The sequence below is a fragment of the Lactuca serriola genome, chromosome 3, assembly GCF_051521515.1.
Source record: "Lactuca serriola cultivar US96UC23 chromosome 3, Lser_US96UC23_V15, whole genome shotgun sequence".
NCBI classification, from domain to species: domain Eukaryota; kingdom Viridiplantae; phylum Streptophyta; class Magnoliopsida; order Asterales; family Asteraceae; genus Lactuca; species Lactuca serriola.
The window spans coordinates 33,876,386-33,896,600 of NC_136410.1; the positions used below are offsets into that span (position 1 = coordinate 33,876,386).

Sequence of the window (20,215 nt, forward strand, 5' to 3'; positions counted from 1 at the left end):
TCACAATTGTAATACCTCTAATGACTCATAAACACCAAGGAAAGAAGATGATCAAGAAGAGAGAGTATGGAGGCACAATTTCGGCTATAGGAACTCTAGGGATTCTTATGGTAGCCGCAAACTGAAGCCCTAGGGGTCCTTAAATAACTGAGCTACTAGGGTTTCAGTCAAAACCCTAATTGGATAACTTAGGCCCTAAGCAGCTCCAAGAACCTTCTGGAATAGGGCCCTTGGGCGATTTCCAAATGGGCTTCCACCTTAAAATTGTCCACTCCCTTGGGCGATTCTAGTCCCCTTTATTTAATTAATCTCTTTTAGCCACAAAATTAATTCTTAATTAATTCTTGACCAATATTAATTAAACAATATGATTTCTCTCTTAATATATTATTCATACAATATATATTAATAAACCATAATATCCTCTTTCTCTCTCTCTCTCTCTCTCTCTCTCCATAAATCATCATGTCAAGTTGCTTTGGTGAATGCAACCTAAAAGGACCATACAACAATCGGGTCAAGTATATATCAAATATATGAAATACTTTTAATAAAACATTTTATTTAAATAAAACATAGTTATGTAATTAAACCGAACATTTAAAAACTAAAAAAATATTACAAGAAAGAAAAAAAAATAACGTTTAAAAACTAAAAAAAAAAAAAAAGACATTACAAGATGAAAAAAAAAATACATTTTCCCCTCTAAATTCACTATTCTTCATCTTCGTTATCATCGTATATATAATTCGCCAAGTATTTTCGAAGTTGTATGTGTTTTCGCTTAGCTGGTAAACACAATTAATATCTGCAAGAACCTTCTGCAAACTCGTCATCATCATCATTATCGTTGGACCGGTCGAACATATCTATTTTTTTAGAAAGTATCGAAATTTTATAAAATATAAAAAAAGAAAAAAATATAATGAATGAATTTGAGGTAAATGAGATTTATTTATAGGTAAAAAAATATTATTATTATTATTTTGAAAATTTGACCGTTAGTATGGTCAAAAGGGGGGTCGACATCGGTTTTCATTGGCTATGATATATGTAATATGTTGTTTGCCATTTGTAGTGGTAATGAGGTTTACCATAACGGCTAGTCGGGACGGTGTTTCTTTTGTTATAGGCGTGTCTACTAGACAAAAACGTCGTGATACCTAACTCTGTTATTGAATAAAAAGTGGGGCCATATTGGTTTTTACCATCATTTGGTAAATAAAATTCAAAGTACAATAATCAAGTAATTAAGTTTTGTAATCACTATTATTAGATTAAAAACTCAATAAACACAATATAATTTATTGGATCACACTTTTGCCTTTTTTCATAAATAACTCGAATATAATTCTGTTTAGATTAAAAAAATATATTTATGTATTATTGATTCACTTTTACGTAAGAACCTAGTATTACTTTATGTTTTAAAAATTATTAAATGTTTTCGTTAACAGGGCCGCCATTTCACATCTTCCACATCTTACAGGAACCACATCAGGAGTATATATCCACACACTAGTTTTCAAAAACATTTACACACATAACCAAAAAAACCACAAAACACACACAGAAATACAAAATGGAGAAGATCCAACACAAGATGGTAGCAGTGAACGGCATAAACATGCATGTAGCAGAGCTTGGCACAGGCCCAACCATCCTCTTCATCCATGGCTTCCCAGAGCTCTGGTACACCTGGCGCCACCAGATTCTCTATCTCGCCTCACATGGTTACCGTGCTGTGGCACCCGATCTCCGTGGTTACGGTGACACCACTGGTGCTCCTGTCTCCGATCCCAGCAAGTTCACTACCCTTCATGTGGTTGGAGATCTGGTGGCGCTCATCCACACTGTGGCTGCTCCGGGCGAGGACAAGGTATTTGTGGTGGGACATGACTGGGGTGCAATGATTGCCTGGGCTTTGTGTCTTTATCGGCCAGATAAAGTAAAGGCCTTGGTGAATATGAGTGTTCCTTTCAGTCCAAGGAATCCTAAGTTCAAACCTATCGATGGACTTCGTGCTCTCTATGGAAACGATTACTACATCATCAGATTTCAGGTTCTATTAATTCTTCAATTAATTCTCCCATCAGCAACACCTTCACCACACTCCACACACAACCACCTGCGTCACTTTAACTATCCTTCACCACTCTATATGCACATGAATATGTTCTAGGAACCTGGAGAAATCGAAGGTGAATTTGCGGTATGGGGTACAGATAGAGTATTAAATGATTTCTTCAATTATCGCAAACCTGCCCCCCTTTTTCTACCCAAAGGTATTGGGTTCGGAACCTCACCTGATGATCCTATAATCTTGCCTTCATGGATGTCCAAAGAAGATCTTGAATACTACACAAGCAAATATGAAAAAACTGGCTTCACCGGAGGTCTAAACTACTATCGAGCTTTGAACTTGTAAGTTAGATTCGAACTACCTAGCTATATAATTAAGTTGAAGTTGTTTAATTTAGTAAAAATGGACAAAAAAGAAAACTCTTTTTGTGGATTTACAGGAACTGGGAGCTAACTGGCCCATGGACTGGAGCTCAAGTGAAGGTACCTGTTAAGTTCATCGTGGGTGACCTTGACCTGACCTACAACTCGATGGGTGCTAGAGACTATATAGAAAAAGGAGGGTTCAAAAAAGATGTGCCTCTTTTAGACGATGTAACCGTACTGCAAGGTGTAGGTCATTTTCTTCATGAAGAAAAACCTGAAGAGATCAGCAAACATATCCATCAATTCGTAAACAGTTATATATAATGCCTTCAACCTTTATGATAAGATTTAAGTGGTTTAATTAAGGGAGAGACCCGATCATTCGAGCGATGCAGAAGTTTAATTGCTTAGTAGTCTTCTATCGTGCAAGTTAAAGATTTCTCTAGGAAGTGATTTTGGATTAAATAAATGTCATCGTGTACGCTTTTAAGTATGAAGGCTGAAATTTAATGGAGTAAACACAAAAGGTTTGTTTCTTGTAAGAAAGAAATAAAGAGAGATTGTAGCAGGAAAGATAGAAAGCAACATCTATATTAAATTAAATAAAAAAAACTCACAGTGCACGACTTTAAATAGAGAACATGCATAAAAAAAAAATTTAAGTATTTTGTCTATAATTAAAAAAAAAACTAAATGATTAATATTTTCCAATCCATTAATTTTTAACTGGACACGGGTTTAGCTTATCTTTCTAAGCTTTTCACATATATTGGTAAAGTTCGGTCTTACCAGCGCCATAGTAAATATTTATGACTTTTGCTTTTTTAGGAAATGAACTCCACAATGATTTGTCCTCTCTCTCTCTCTCTCTCTCTCTCTCTCTCTCTCTCTCTCTCTCTCTCTCTCTCTCTCTCTCTCTCTCTCTCTCTCTCTCTCTCTCTCTCTCTCTCTATATATATATATATATATATATATATATATATATATATATATATATATATATATATAATAAAAGGTTGAGAATAGGGGAATCATTCTCAGCCAATTATTTTATATATATAAAACACATATAGATTAAGTCATTAAAGACACGCTGTTTTTCTGAATCGTTCATTCGTTCTTCATCAACAACATCTATTATTCATTCATATGGATCGTTCCGATGTTCTTCATCAACATCATATCTTCTCCATCAACATCATCTGTTCTTCATCAACGTCATCTGTTCTTTATCAAAAAAACATCAACGTCACCTGTTCATCATCAAAAAAACATCGACACTTCATAAAACATCAATTCTTCATCAAATATCTTCGTTATTTCATCAAAATGTTGTGATTCATCATCAAAAACATTTATTCGTACCATTAAGTGTTAGTCGTGATTCAATCTTGTCCAGTTTCATTGATGTCAAGCAAAATCGATAAACATAATCCATATTTATTGATGTCACATCATTTTGCGATCACCGGTCATCGAAACTTCATCAATCGAACATTCACCAATATCAAAAAACAGATAGCAATCGAAAGTGCATCAAGATAACCATATATTTGAAGATTTTTTTTAAAATCGATTTTCAGGCTTGAAAAACTTCGTTTTTTATAAAAAAATTTCACAATTTTTGATCTAAACCTACTGATTATTGATCAATTTTGATAGGATTTGATTTGTGTTGTAATTATTGGCTTCAATTGTTAATTTTTTTACCATAATTATATAAGTTAATTTATTTGCACGCCAACTGTTCGATGAAATGCATAAACTAAATATATCACGTAATATTCACAAGTGAATATGTCTTTACACGAAAATCAATGTATGTCTTTTAAAAATACAGAGTAACTATGTAATTCATATGTGAATAACATATAAAAACTATTTTCACATGCGAATACATGTAATATTCACAAATGAATATAGGTAATATTCATAAATAATAATGTATTTTTTTTCGAAAAAAAAACATTATTTTGAGGTCCTAAACAAGTTTGTAATTCATATGTGAATAACATATAAAAATTATATCTGCATGTGAACATATGTAATATTCACAAATGAATATATATGTAATAATCAAATGTGAATATATATGTATTATTCACAAATGAATAAAACTGTCAATAAAACCGAGGACTACAAAATATATAAAGTTAAAGATAAAAAAAAGTATTTGATAAGAAGGTATATTTATTCACATACAACTAATCTTTTTAGGTTAATAAAATAATTATATAAGCATATATATTTTTATTAATGTTATATTCATTTGTGAATAAATGATAACTTTTTTTTCGGAAAATTATAAAAATAGAAAAACGTCATTTTGAGGCCCTAAACAGTCCCGAATGGCCGAAAAACACCGTACGTCACGGCGAAGCGGTGAGTTTTGTAAATCGCACCATTTTACATCAAATATGCGATTTCGTCCAATTCCGAGACTTAACTTCATTGCGGCAAATTGTTTTGATGATGTCACTAAATTTTCATTCCTACTAGTGATGACATCATCATGACATGCTATGTATTCATATATGAATAAAGTTTAGAAATCATTACGACATATTTATTGTTGATGTTACTAACTTCCATCCCACTAGTAAAAACATCATTGTAATCTGTTATTTGTATTTATGTGAATAAACTATACATGTATATTTATTTATTTTGTGAATACAATCTTTATATATAAAAATAAACAATACACTATACGAATTGGTTTATGAATAGGTTTTTTTTTTTTTTTTTTTTTTTGGTATATTGTAACAATATTATTTTACATGTAAAATCAACATTATACTAAGACAAACAACATTGTATTGGTTAATGAATATCATTTGCATTTGAGTTTGAATTTAACACGATCAAAATGAAGAATATATTAAATTGTATAACATTTACACGTGAATATAAAAACATATTGTCTTCGTCAATGATATCTTCTCAATTACGTCAACCAATCGTCAACCACCAGGATATGAACAAACCATTGATTGAAATATTATTCTTTTATTGAGTTATAACGATACCTGAAAAACATTTGAATACACATAAAAAAAATGTTAAAAATATACTTTTAGTTCATAATAATAGCGATTTATCACATTCTAATTATCACATGATATATTCACACATGAATGTATAATCATATGTGAATATTATATGATATATGTTGTTTATATTGTATATTTACATGTGATATTACATGGTATATTCACAAATGAATATTACATAGTATATTCACATATGGATATTATATGGTAGATTTACATGTGAATATTATATAGTATATTTACTTGTGAATATTACACATTCTAGTCACATCTAAATATTGCATGGTATATTCATTCATGAATATTACACAGTATATTCACATATGAATAATATATAGTATATACACTTGTGAATATGATACAATATATTCATATTTAAATATTAAAAGATACATTCACTTGTGAATATTACATAGTATTATCAATTGTAAGTATTAGATAATATATTCACTTATGAATATTAGATAATATATTCATATGTGAATATTACATAGTTTATTCACATATGAATATTACACAGGATATTAACATATGAATATTACAAGGTATATTCACAAATATATATAATTTTTATATGTTATTCACATATGAATAACATATAAAATTATATATTTGTTTTGTGTTTTAATAATCATGTACTGATTAAGGTGCGAAAACATATTCATATGTGAATATAACGTGGTAATTTAGTTTATGCATTTCATCAAATAGTTAGAGTGCATACAAGTAAGCTTTTTCAAAAATGCTAAAAACATGATACTTTGACTATTTAAAACTTACAAAATAGTAGATTGATAGATAATTATATGAAATTTTTCAAAAAAAAATGATTTGATGTTTTTCTAACCTTAATTTCAAATTTTTGTTTGATAATCGATGTTGAGTGAATGATATGAAGTGAAGCTGTTGTTGATTATCGATGATGTTGATCTAATGACACTGAGAGTATAATTAATCGTAGATGTTGAAGATATGCTCGTATTCAAGCAAAATTGAAGGTTGGATTGAAAGAACCAAAAACGAAATTTTTTTTGTCTACTGTTGAATGACGTTGATGAATGTGTTTTTGACGAAGATGGATGATTGGTTAACACTGGATGATGTTGATCGAGGATTTAATTGAAGAAATATGGATGATCGTTGAAGTTTGGAGAAGAAATTTGGATGACGAACAATCGAGTAGTAATGAATTTGAATTGTTATCAAATTATCCACAGTTACGTATCTGTGATTGAAAGATATCATATCATATTTACAAGTTTGCTACCGTGTATTTTATGTTAAGGTGATAATTAAATGATTGGCTGAGAATGATTCCCCCATTCTCAACCTTTTTTTTCTCAATTGAACCCTCCTCTCTCTCTCTCTCTCTCTCTCTCTATATATATATATATATATATATATATATATATATATATATATATATATATATATATATATATATATATATATATATATATATATATATATATATATATAGGGAGTGGTTCAAATGAGAACCATAAAAGATTAAGAACCCTAAGAACCCTCATTAGTTAGTAAATACTTATATGATATTCTTATTAAACATGTAAAAATCCAAAAAAAAAATTCAAAAAGGGCAAAATGGTAAATTTTGCAGTATAATATTTTCATTCTTATATGCTCTCATATTTGAACACAAAACTTATATAAATTACAAGTTTATATTGATCATTTATGGTTTAATTCACAACTTAGTGCAAACCATTTTACAATAATTCACAAACTGAAAGAAATCAAAACTTCAAACTCTACTACTACCACCACCACATATTGCCATTAACCACTTGTACTAGCATCGCAACCATCATTTTCTTTTAAATATAAATAAAGTCCTGCATTAATAACTTAAATACTACATTTACAATTTAATAAACCATTTATTTCACTCAATTTGAATTTAACACAAAACTATTATTAAAACTAATGTATTCTTATATATTTATATAACATAAAAATAAATATATTCAGAATAAAATTAATAAAAAAAATTTATACATAACTCATTCATATTTTAAATTGTGAATTTAATATATTAAGCCGTGAATAAAATTTACATTATTTCAAAAACAAACAAAAAAATTATAAAATAATCACAACTTAATACAATCAAATCATAACTTAATACACAAAATTTCACAGCTTAATATACTTAATTCATAGTCTAAAAAGAAAATTCAAAGTTTAATGCAGTTAATTTACAGTTTAAAACACAAAAATCACAGTTTAATATAGTCTAAGAAGAAAATTCACAATTTAATGCAGTCAATTCACAGTTTAAAACACAAAAATCATAGTTTAGTACACAAAATTCAAAGTTTAATATACAAAAAGTAAACATCCACAACTATATTTTCAACTTAACACTCTTTATATATTAAATTCAAAGTTTATACACAAAATTCATAGCTTCATATACATAATTCACAGCTTAATCTACTCAATTTACAGTTCAAACAGAAAATTCACAGCTTAATACAGTCAATTCGTAGCTTAAAAAGAAAGTTCAAAGCTTAATGCAATCAATTCACACTTTAAAACACAAAAATCACAATTTAGTACACTAAATTCACATTTTAATACAAAAAATAGTATTCACATCCATATTATTAACTTAAAACACTTATTACAATTAATACACAATTTAATATAGAAAATCCACAAACTAGTATAATAAATTCAAATTTTAATTCAAAAAAATTATACATTCATAACTTAACAGCAGTTAAAACTAAGATTAACACAATTATACAATAAATGAGAGATTAAAATATCAAATTCACACTTTAACAGAAAAAACAACAAATATATATATATATATATATATATATATATATATATATATATATATATATATATATATATATATATATATACACATATATCATAGAGATTTACAACAGATGCAAGTAGAAAAACAAGTAAAATAACAAAACTTAAAGGAGATTTATCTATAAAAATCGACATGCCTGATTTTTTTGAATATTTATCTTCAAAAATCAAATCTGATGCAAGCCAACATGAAATGCACCAGATACACCTGATCCATACATGAAATGCATCGCACACATCATATTTGATGAAGATCTGGTGTTAGGTAGTAGATTTGGCGTTCGAAACTTTGTTAATCTCGAGATCTGGTACGCCGGTCAGATCTGATCTGAATTGAAAATGCACAAACACATCAGATCTAGTGATATCCGATGCAGATCTGATGAGATCTAATCTAGATCTAGAGAGATCTGATGTAGATCTATTGGTTCACAAGAAAACGGAGAGAAAATGATGGATATGGTTGTAGATCTGGTGGAGTGACGATGTAGGATGAAGAAGATGATATCGTCGGAGGAGGTATGTCGTCGGTGGTGGCGGCTACCGGAAAACATCATAGCTCTGAAGATGGAGGAGGACAAAGCTAGCGATGTATCTGGTGGTTCGATCAGGTGGATCTCGGGTAGAAATTACACATCTGGATGACGGCAACGGTGCAAACTTGGATTCCGGCGAGGTAGACATCGGCAGCGGCGGCGACGGCAGCTGGAGGTTCCTACCACCGGTGGAATGAGAGAGAAAATTGATGGGTTGAATTTTTTAGAACTATGAAAGAAAGAATCAGATCTAGCTTTTAGATCTAGTTTGCAAGATCTGATAAATTATTTGTGAAACTAAACTGATATGTCTTGATATTTATAATTATGCCCCTATTTTATTTTAAAAAGCTACAATTAGAAGTTCTTAGGGTTCTTATTCTTTTGTGATTCTCATTTGAACATATATATATATATATATATATATATATATATATATATATATATATATGTTTTCTTTTTGTTTGTCTCAAAAAAAATAGTAGTCTATTTCTAAATAAACATATCTTTCTACTTCTCAAAAATAATAGTCTATTTCTCAAATAATAGTGTATTTCTAAAAATATCTTTTATTAAAATACCCCTCATTATTATTTAAACTATAATATAATTAAATGCAACTACAATGAAATTAAAGACAAGCAAAGGGTATTACTGTGATTTGATTTAATTAAGTTAGTGGTAACTAATCTTTCCTTAATCTGTTGTTTATTAAGTACAAGAATTTGTCTAGATGATTATTTTCAATGCTACTTTAGTGTTAAATAAGTATCTAAGAGATGTATGTTGAGTTTTATAAGAAAACCCTTATGATTTAAGTGGGAATATTGGGGAATTGAAGGAGAACTCCACATTAAGAGCCAATAGTTGTTTGTTTTTTAGACAAACCTCTTCAAAAGAACTGACCATCTTGGTTTACAACAACAAAACAACTTGCGTCTATTTTAATTCCCAAATAAAGTCTTCCAGTTTTTTGTTTTTTTTTTCATGGGTAATGATCTATTTTTTTTAATTCAAATAATTAAATTTCTAAACATTACAATGATCATTTGGAAAACACATATTCAAAGGTAACTTTGAGATTGAAATTAGTGATTAGCGAGTTGATTTGCGTTTCTTATGTTATATAAGGGATATAAATCCTAAAGGAATGAGATAAAAGTGGACAAGTGATAATTTTTAATGGAAGTTGAAAGTATGTTATAAACTTATAATCGAAAGTTAGAGTAAGGACTAAGTAGGAGTTAAGATGCTGCGATGTAAGGATGTCATGTTAAAGAAGTTGAGTTTTGACAAACCATGCATATATGATGGCTTATTAGTAGTATATTGTTAATTGAAGTTGTCAGCTGTAAAAACTATTGCACTGGGGTCTTATGTAGGGGTGAACGTGGTACAGTTTGGTGCGGTTTATGGTTGATTCTGTTTTGTGTTTTGTGCGGTTTGTTGTTTTAACTGCGGTTCGGTTTATATAAACCTCAATAGCTAGGGTGAAGTTTTTACATTGGAGCGGTTTTAAAACCGCGACGCCGGTGAATTCTTTCCATATTTCTTTGGGCTTAAAATAAGACGAACACAAATGTAAAGCAACTTTGTGGCTAGTTAGTGACTAAAATGCTAGAAAATATCAAAATTGTAGATAAAACTGTTAGCCTAATAAGATTTTGGGCTTTATTTTGTGTTGGGTTTTAAGATTGGGCATTTTCGCTAGGAAACCCTAATTAGCTTGTCTATATATTATGCCTTTCCTTTTCATTGTATTTGTACTTCTCTTTGATAATAATATGAAACCCTAGCCGTTAAATGTATTTCACTTGTTATTTTACATGGTATCAGAGCTCGGTTGATTATCTGTAGTTTTACGTTTTTTTTTGGGGGGGGGGGGGGGGCAAGTACTGTTCATCAACACTGTTCATCGGAGTACTGTTCATCGATATTGTTCATCGCGATATTGTTCATCGCGATTACTGTTCATCGACGTTACTGTTCATCGGTGTTACTATTCACCTGACGATTACTATTCATCAACGTTACTGTTCATTACGAGTACCATTAACGGGTACTGTTCATCATGGCTACTGATCACGGTTACTATTCATTGCACTATTCATCAGTGCTATTCACATGCACTGTTCATTGTCACCATTTGCAATTTTGGGGTATGCCTTTTTTGTTCGTTTCTGTATTTGGTTTGGTTTGATTTGTTCGTTTGTCAGTTTTGAGGGTTTCGTTTTTGTCTAACTTTGTTGATTTCGAGATCTTGATCATTTTTTTGCTGCTACTCGTATTTACTATTTGATTGATATTAAAATATGGCCCCAAGAGATGATTCTCTTCAGTCCATTAGTATTCAACTTGATGGCAAAAACTATGCCTATTGGAGTTATGTTATGAAAAATTTCTTGCGGGGCAAGACTATGTGGGGGATTGTTATAGGTGACAAGAAGAAACCAACATACGAGAAGGCCGTTAATTATGAAACCTTACTGGATTCATGGGAGACTGATAACTCCAAGATCATTACTTGGATTAGTAATTCTATCATCCAGTCTATTGGTACTCAGTTGGCAAAGTATGACACGGAAAAGGAGGTTTGGGATGATTTGGTTAGGTTGTATACTCAGTCTAACTTTGCAAAGCAGTATCAGTTAGAGTTTGATATTCGATCCCTCCAACAGAACAATCTCAGTGTTCAGGAATTTTATGCAGCTATGTCGGATTTGTGGGATCAGTTAGCTCTTATAGAACCTGATGTGTTGAAGGCTTTTAAGCCTTATATTGATAGACGGGAAGAGCAACGTTTGGTTTAGTTCTTGATGGCATTACATTCAGATTTTGAAGGTCTGCATGGATCAATCTTGCATCGTACACCTCTTCCCAATGTTGATTCGGTTGTTCACGAGTTGATAGCTGAAGAAACTCGTATCAAGTCCCATGCTGATAAAGCTCCCAAGACAGCCACTCCTGCTGTCTTTGTTGTTTCACAACGACCCCAATCTTCAAACCAATGTCATCCCAGAGTTGAATTTGATGGGTGTGCTTTCTGTAAGAAGAAGAACCATTGGAAGGCAAATTGTCCTTTGCTAACAAGCAAGGGAAATCAGCAGCAACAACAAACAAGATCACCAGCACACTCTCAGTCTTCACAGCAGAACAAGTCTTCTGGATAGTCACGTCCCTTTTTTCATCTTTTAGGCCACCACAATATGTTGCTGCTACACCTTCAGTTGAGAATGAAACAGATTTCACACCACCATCAGCCTTGGATCCACAGATTGTTGAGCAGTTCAGACAGTTCTTAGCTACCAATCCAACTGCCATGTCAGCTTCCATGTCTCATTCAGGTATGTCTTCATCCAACACATTTGGTATTCCTTCATCCTTGTGGATATTGGATTATGGTGCATCTCATCACATGTCACCACATTTTTCATCTTTTGCTTCATTATCTTCTCATACACCTGTCTCTGTTATGTCTGCTAGTGCTACACCCATGTCAGTCTATTAGTATTCAACTTGATGGCAAAAACTATGCCTATTGGAGTTATGTTATGAAAAATTTCTTGCGTGGCAAGACTATGTGGGGGATTGTTATAGGTGACAAGAAGAAACCAACAGATGAGAAGGCCGTTAATTATGAAACCTTATTGGATTCATAGGAGACTGATAACTCCAAGATCATTACTTGGATTAATAATTCTATCATCCAGTCTATTGGTACTCAGTTGGCGAAGTATGACACGGAAAAGGAGGTTTGGGATAATTTGGTTAGGTTGTATACTCAGTCTAACTTTGCAAAGCAGTATCAATTAGAGTTTGATATTCGAGCCCTCCAATAGAACAATCTCAGTGTTCAGGAATTTTATGCAGCTATGTTGGATTTGTGGGATCAGTTAGCTCTTACAGAACCTGATGTGTTGAAGGCTTTTAAGCCTTATATTGATAGAAGGGAAGAGCAACGTTTGGTTCAGTTCTAGATGGCATTAAATTCATATTTTGAAGGTCTGTGTTAATCAATCTTGCATCGTACACCTCTTCCCAGTGTTGATTTGGTTGTTCACGAGTTGATTGGTGAAGAAACTCGTATCAAGTCCCATGCTGATAAAGCTCCCAAGACAGCCACTCCTGCTGTCTTTGTTGTTTCACAACGACCCCAATCTTCAAACCAATATCATCCCAGAGTTGCATTTGATGGGTGTGCTTTTTGTAAGAAGAAGAACCATTGGAAGGAAAATTTTCCTTTGCTAACAAGCAAGGGAAATCAGCAGCAACAACAAACAAGATCACCAGCACACTCTCAGTCTTCACAGCAGAACAAGTCTTCTGGATAGTCATGTCCCTCTTTTTCATCTTTTAGGCCACCACAGTATGCTGCTGCTACACCTTCAGTTGAGAATGAAACAGATTTCACACCACCATCAGCCTTGGATCCACAGATTATTGAGCAGTTCAGACAGTTCTTAGCTACCAATCCAACTGTCATGTCAGCTTCCATGTGTCATTCAGGTCTGTCTTCATCCAACACATTTGGTACTCCTTCATCCTTGTGGATATTGGATTCTGGTGCATCTCATCACATGTCACCACATTTTTCATCTTTTGCTTCATTATCTTCCCGTACACCTGTCTCTGTTATGTCTGCTAGTGCTACACCCATGTCAGAAGAGGGTGTTGATTCTATTGTCACTCCTTATATATCTTTAACAGATGTGTATTACATTCCTACACTTGCTTTGAATCTTGCATCGGTCAGTTAGTTGTGTAAATTTGGTTGTTGGGTCTTCTTTTCTGATTCATTCTGCTGTGTACAAGACATTTGGTCTCGGAGGGTGATTGGGATAGGCCGTAGACTTGGGGAGCTTTATGGCTTGGAGCAGCTACATGTTACTGATGTTGCTAAATCTAGTGTCGATTTGTCGTCTTTTCGTTTAAACCCTTCATCGTCTCCTTTTAATCTTTGGCATTCTCGTTTGGGACATGTTTCAGCGTCGCGTTTATAGTTTTTGGTTTCCACTGGTGTGTTAGGCTCTTTGAAATTTGATGATATTTCTGATTATTGTGGTTGTAAACTGGGAAATTTTTCTGCTTTACAGTTTAATAAAAGTGTCACTCGTTCTGTTGCTCCCTTTGATATTATGCATTATGATGCGTAGGATCCTTCTCTGATAACCTCCAAGTCAGGAGCTAACTATTATGTTTCATTCATTTATGATTACACTCGTTATACGTGGGTTTATTTTATGAAGCATAGGTCTGACTTTTTCACCATATATAGTGAATTCAAAGCTATTGTCAAGACTCAACACTCCGCTATCATAAAATGTTTTCGGTGTGATCTGGGAGGAGAATTTACCTCCAATGATTTTAAACAATTATTGGCATCTGATGGCACTATACATCAATCATCTTGTACAGACACTCCTCAGCAGAATGGTGTTGCAAAGAGAACATCGACATCTCCTAGAAACTGCTAGATCCTTACTACTCTCTACTCAAGTTCCCAATATGTTTTGGGGAGAAGTTGTTCATACCGCTACTTATGTTATTAATCGCATTCCTATTGCGTACACTTCGGGGAAGTCTCCTTATGAAATGTTGTTTGGACAACTCCCAGATTATTCTCCATTACGAGTGTTTGGGTGTACATGTTTTGTCTTGAAGCCTCATGTAGAGAGAGATAAGTTGTCTTCAAAATCAGCTCTTTGTGTTTTTATGGGATATGGTATTGGTCAGAAAGGTTATTGGTGCTATGAACCTTCAAATCAGAAACTGTATATATCTCGCAATGTCACCTTTTTGGAGCATATTCCATTCTATAGCATTCCTGTTCAGTCACATGATGCAACCCGAGAGGAGCTCCGTACTATTGATCCGTTTAGCATTGACATTGATGATCCACCACATGTCACTGATCCATCAGTTGCTGCTGATCCAGCACCAATCGTTAATCCTCTGCCTGCAAATCATCAAGACCCCCCTCCATCGAGACCTTATCGTAATAAGAAGTCCACAAAGCTTCCTGAATTTGTCTATTCCTCTTACTCACCGGCTTTTGCCTCTTTTATTGCTAATGTACATCGTCTCTCTGATCCAACATCCTATAAAGAGGCCATTTCTGATCCCCTTTGGGAGACCGCTATGGCTAAGGAACTTGCAGCTCTTTATTAGACTCATACATGGGATCTGGTTCCGCTTCCACCTGGAAAACACACGATTGGTTGTCGTTGGGTTTATAAAATCAAAACAAAGTCTGATGGATCCGTTGAGCGTTATAGAACCAGACTTGTTGCGAAAGGGTACGTGCAAAAGTATGTTATGGATTATGAGGGGACGTTTGCTCCTGCTGCAAAAATGACGATTGTTCGCACCTTGATTGCAGTTTCTTCCATTCGCCAATGGAAGATTTATCAAATGGATGTCAAGAATGCTTTCTTGAATGGTGATCTTCATGAAAAGTATACATGTCTCCTCCTCATGGTATTTCTCACCAACCAGGTGAAGTTTGTCGACTTTGGAAGGCTCTATATGGCCTCAAACAAGCCCCTCGTGCTTGGTTTGAGAAATTTTCTACGGTGATTACTTCTCTTGGTTTTCAACCAAGAAACCACGATTTGACTCTATTTATTCGATGTACGAATGCAGGTCGGATTATTCTTTCCTTATATGTCGATGACATGATTATTACTGGTGATGATCATGATGGTATAGAGTCTTTAAAGCGTGATTTGGCTCACCGTTTTGCTATGAAAGACTTGGGATTACTTTGTTATTTCTTGGGGATTGAAGTTGCTCAATCTCCAAAGGGTTATCTTTTATCTCAAACAAAGTATATTTCAGATTTTTTTTGAACGTGCACGACTCACGGATAATCGAACAGTTGATACGCCTATAGAGAGTAATGCAAAGTACTCTCCAACTGATGGTGTCCTATTATCAGATCCAAGTCTTTATCGTACCATTGTTGGGAGTTTGGTTTACCTGACTATCACTAGACCAGATATTGCTCATGCAGTCTTTATGCCTACATTTTTAGGATGTTGAGGGTATTCTTTGGTGAGATTGTCTTTATTGGCAACTATCCATTTAAGTTTTAGAATCCCGAAAATGGTTTTAAACAAGATTTTTTTAGGTTCAAACAGAGTTTCAGTTGAAAAACTGTTATGTAGTTTGGTATATTGAGTTAAATCGGTCTGAGTTTGATCAATTTGGACTGATAAAGGAAACATTTTCCTTTCAGCACATATATTTGAAACTCCCATGATTTTTCAAATTGTTTCTAATAATATTATAAATAAGTTACCTAAACATAAAATTATAATTGTTTGAAAATTAAATTTGATTCAAAAACACAAAATATATACAAACCGGGTTTCAATAGAAAAACGTTATGTAGTTTGGTATATTAAGCCGAATCGGTTCGAGTTTGATCAATTTGGACCGATAAATGAAGCATTATCCTTTCACAACATACATTTGAAACTCTCATGATTATTCAAATTGTTTATAATAGTATTATAAGTTACATAATGTTAATAAATATAAAAAAATTTACCTAAACATAAAATTATAATTGTTTGAAAAATCACTTTGATTCAAAAGCACGAAATATATACTCGATTATATTTTATAAATGAATTCATTTTATAATGACATTTTGAATCATGAAAATACATATACACAAACTTTCTATATTAAGTATCTAACTGAATTTATGATTTTAGGATTTAACAAAAAGTTATTCAATAAAAACTTGATTTTTTATAGCAACTTATGAGATTACTGAAAAATGGAACTATTGAACAATATATTTTTTGGATAACGTTTTATTTTTATTATTTAATATTTTATTTATCAAAATGAAATTATTGGCAAATAAAGAAATGAGTTTAATTAAAAAAAAAATTCATCCCACATTGACCGTGAGAGTAAACAAGAGAATGTATTCTCCTCTATAAATAGGAAAGATTTTGAAATATTTTAAAGGGACTAAGCCATGAGATCTTCCTTGCATCTAACTTTGTAGGACGTTGAGTGTATTCTTTGGTGAGATTGTCTTTGTCGACAAGTGACCAATTAAATTTCAAAATTTCGAAAATGATTTTGGATCGTATCTTTTAGATTTGGATTGAGTTTAATAAGAATCCGAGTGTCTTCTGGCTAAGTTAGGCAAACTCGCTTCCATTGGAGGGCGAGTTTAAGTAACATGCTGAGTATTTGGTTGTGTTAGCCAAGTTTTACAACCCTGTATGTAATACAATTTAAAGTTTTAACCTTATAAAAGACGTCACTATTATCATATGTTCTACATAATTATGGTAATATTTATGATACAAAACATTTTTTTACTATTTAAGATAAAAAGTTGTCTTTATTATCATATGTTGTACACAATGATAAAATTTAAGATAGATAAAAAGATGTCTCTGTTATTGTATTTTCTACATAATGATAATATTTAATATAAACGTTTTAATGTAATATGAAATTATTATCTAATAGATAACAATAACGATTTATTTATTTTTAAAAATTAATTTTTTTTTCTATTTTAATCATATAACTTTGTATATGCAAAACAACTTCAAGTTCCAACCTTATCTCTTATAATATAGTTCAACATAATAATAATACTAAAAATCATTTTTTATATTTTTATGAAATTATTATTTAATTGTTAATAACAATGATTTAGTCATTTTTAATATAAAATATTTTTTTATATCCCACGCAACGTGCGGGCATTCGTCTAGTATACTTATAAAAGAAATATTTTTTCTTTCACCACATTCATTTGAAACTCCAATGTATTTTTCCTTTTACCACATTCATTTGAAACTCCCATGACTTTTCAATTTCTTTTTAATAATAATTATAAGTTGGTTAGTAAGTTTAAATAAATATCAAACCTAAACTGTAATTATATATAAACTAAATTTCAATATTAAAATAATATATTTACTTCTACTTATTAAGTTAAGTTTTTTAGCTTTTAACATATTATACTTAATTTATTAGTTTTAATATATTGTTGGATGTAAAACATTGTCATTTTAAAGATACAATTTTGGAATAATTTGTATAAAAAACTAAAATTATTAATTTAAATATAACATTACATGATCAACTTAAATATAAATTTTAGTTTAACTTAAACAACCCAAAGAATATTTTGTAAATAGTTAAAAGTGATTAATTGTAGTGTCTTTCTAATAATGATCATAAGTTGGTTAATATGGTTAAATAACTATCAAACCTAAAGTGTAATCATAAATAAACTAAATTTCAATTTTAAAATAATATCTTTAATTCTACTTATAAAGTTATGTCTTTAACTTTTAACATATTATACTTAATTTATTAGATTTAATATGTGTTGTATGTAAACCATTATCAGTTTAAAGTTACAACTTTTTAACAGTTTAGACAGAATACTTATATTGTTAATTTTAATATAACATTACAACGTCAACTTAAATATAAATTTCAATTCCACTTAAGAACCCCAAGAATATTTTGTAAATAGTTAAAAGTGATAAATTGTAGTGATAAATGCAAAAACTAAATTGTAATCTCATTTTAACTAAACTATTTACTAAAGATATTTTTATAATCGTTAAAAGTTTCAAATAAGTAGTTTAAAATAACTTACAATAACAATAGTTAAAAATAACTCTATATAAATGATTATATTGTTACCTTTAAATTCAAACAACAATGCTTGATGTTTTAAATAATTATAATGATAGAAATTAAAACATTAAGCAAATAAATTAAAAAAAATAATTAACAATAAGAACAACTATAAATAACATTATACCATATATTATATTTAATTTTATTCATGTGTAACTTGCGAGTAGAAGTCATTCAAACGATTGAGATTTATAAAGGAAGAATTTTTCATTTCATCACATTCATTTGAAACTCTCATGCATTTTTTCATTCACCTTATTCATTTGAAACTCTCATGACTTTTCAATTTTTTTCTAATAATGATTATAAGTTGGTTAATAAGATTAAATAAATATCAAAACCTAAAGTGTAATCATATGTACACTAAATTTCAATATTAAAAGAATATCTTTAATTCTACTTATAAAGTTATGTTTTTTTTTTAACTTTTATTAGCTTTAATATAGTGTTGGATGTAAACCATTATCATTTTAAAGCTATAACATTTTTACAATTTGTATAAAATACATAAATTATAAATTTGAATATAACATTACATGATGAACGTAAATACAAATTTTAGTTTAGCTTAAACAACCGAAAAAATATTTTGTAAATAGTTAAAAGTGATAAATTGTAGTGTCTTTCTAATAATACATATAGGTTGTTAATAAGGTTAAATAAATATCAAACCTAAAGTGTAATCATAAATAAACTAAAAATTTCAATATTAAAATAATATATTTACTTCTACTTATAAAGTTATATCTTTAACTTTTAACATATTATACTTAATTTATTAGATTTAATATGTTGTTGTATGTAAACCATTCTCACTTTAAAGCTATAATATTACAGTGTCAACTTAAATATAAATTTCAGTTCTGCTTAAAAATCCAATAAATATTTTGTGAATAGTTAAAAGTGATAAATTGTAGTGCTAAATGCAAAAACTAAACTATAATCTTAATTTAACTAAAATATTTCCAAAAGATATTTTTATAATCGTTAAAAGTTTTCAAACAAATAGCTTAAAATAACTTACATTAATAATAGTTAAAAATAACTCTATATAAACGATTATATTGTTACCTTTAAAATAAAAAAACAATATTTGATGTTTTAAATAATTATAATGATAGAAATTAAAACGCTAAGAAAATAAACTTTGAAAAAATAATTAACGATAACAACTATAAATAACATTAAATCATATATTGTATTTAATTTTATTCATGAGTAACTCGCGGGTAGAAGTCATTCAAACGGTTAAGATTATGTAGTGATAATAGATGTATATATTATCATATAATTCAAAATAATCAATATTTTATATCAATTTAGTATATGAATTATTATATCAAATTTAACAACAATGTTATTGTTATATTTTTTTTAAAAAAAACCATATATTTGTAAAGATTTCAACTATATAGGTGTTCATGCACAACACACGAGCATTTGCTTAGTATCATACATACTTATAAAGCTATCATTTTTTCTTGAATCTCATGCATTTGAAACCCCCATAAAAATTTGTCAACACCTCATGCATTTGAAACCCCCACACCCTTTCACCTTCAAAATAATTAATCACACATAATCTCATTCCAAGAAAATCACACACTCTATAAGTTGGTTAATAAGGTTACA

At 30.6% G+C, this 20,215-nt stretch overlaps 2 protein-coding genes across 2 annotated transcripts; both read left to right on the forward strand.

The window, feature by feature from the left end:
* Nucleotides 1-1,483: 1,483 nt before the first annotated feature.
* LOC145091834 (epoxide hydrolase 3-like) lies at nucleotides 1,484-2,974 on the forward strand. The gene is made up of 3 exons (XM_079029648.1): nucleotides 1,484-2,062; nucleotides 2,183-2,424; nucleotides 2,523-2,974. Exons 1-3 carry the CDS (start codon nucleotides 1,583-1,585, stop codon nucleotides 2,770-2,772), a joined length of 972 nt encoding a protein of 323 aa, XP_078885774.1. The 5' UTR covers nucleotides 1,484-1,582; the 3' UTR covers nucleotides 2,773-2,974.
* An 8,228-nt stretch (nucleotides 2,975-11,202) lies between these two features.
* On the forward strand, nucleotides 11,203-11,700 carry LOC145095128 (uncharacterized). The gene has a single exon (XM_079033063.1). The coding sequence runs from the start codon at nucleotides 11,203-11,205 to the stop codon at nucleotides 11,698-11,700; it is 498 nt and encodes a 165-aa protein (XP_078889189.1).
* Nucleotides 11,701-20,215: the final 8,515 nt, after the last annotated feature.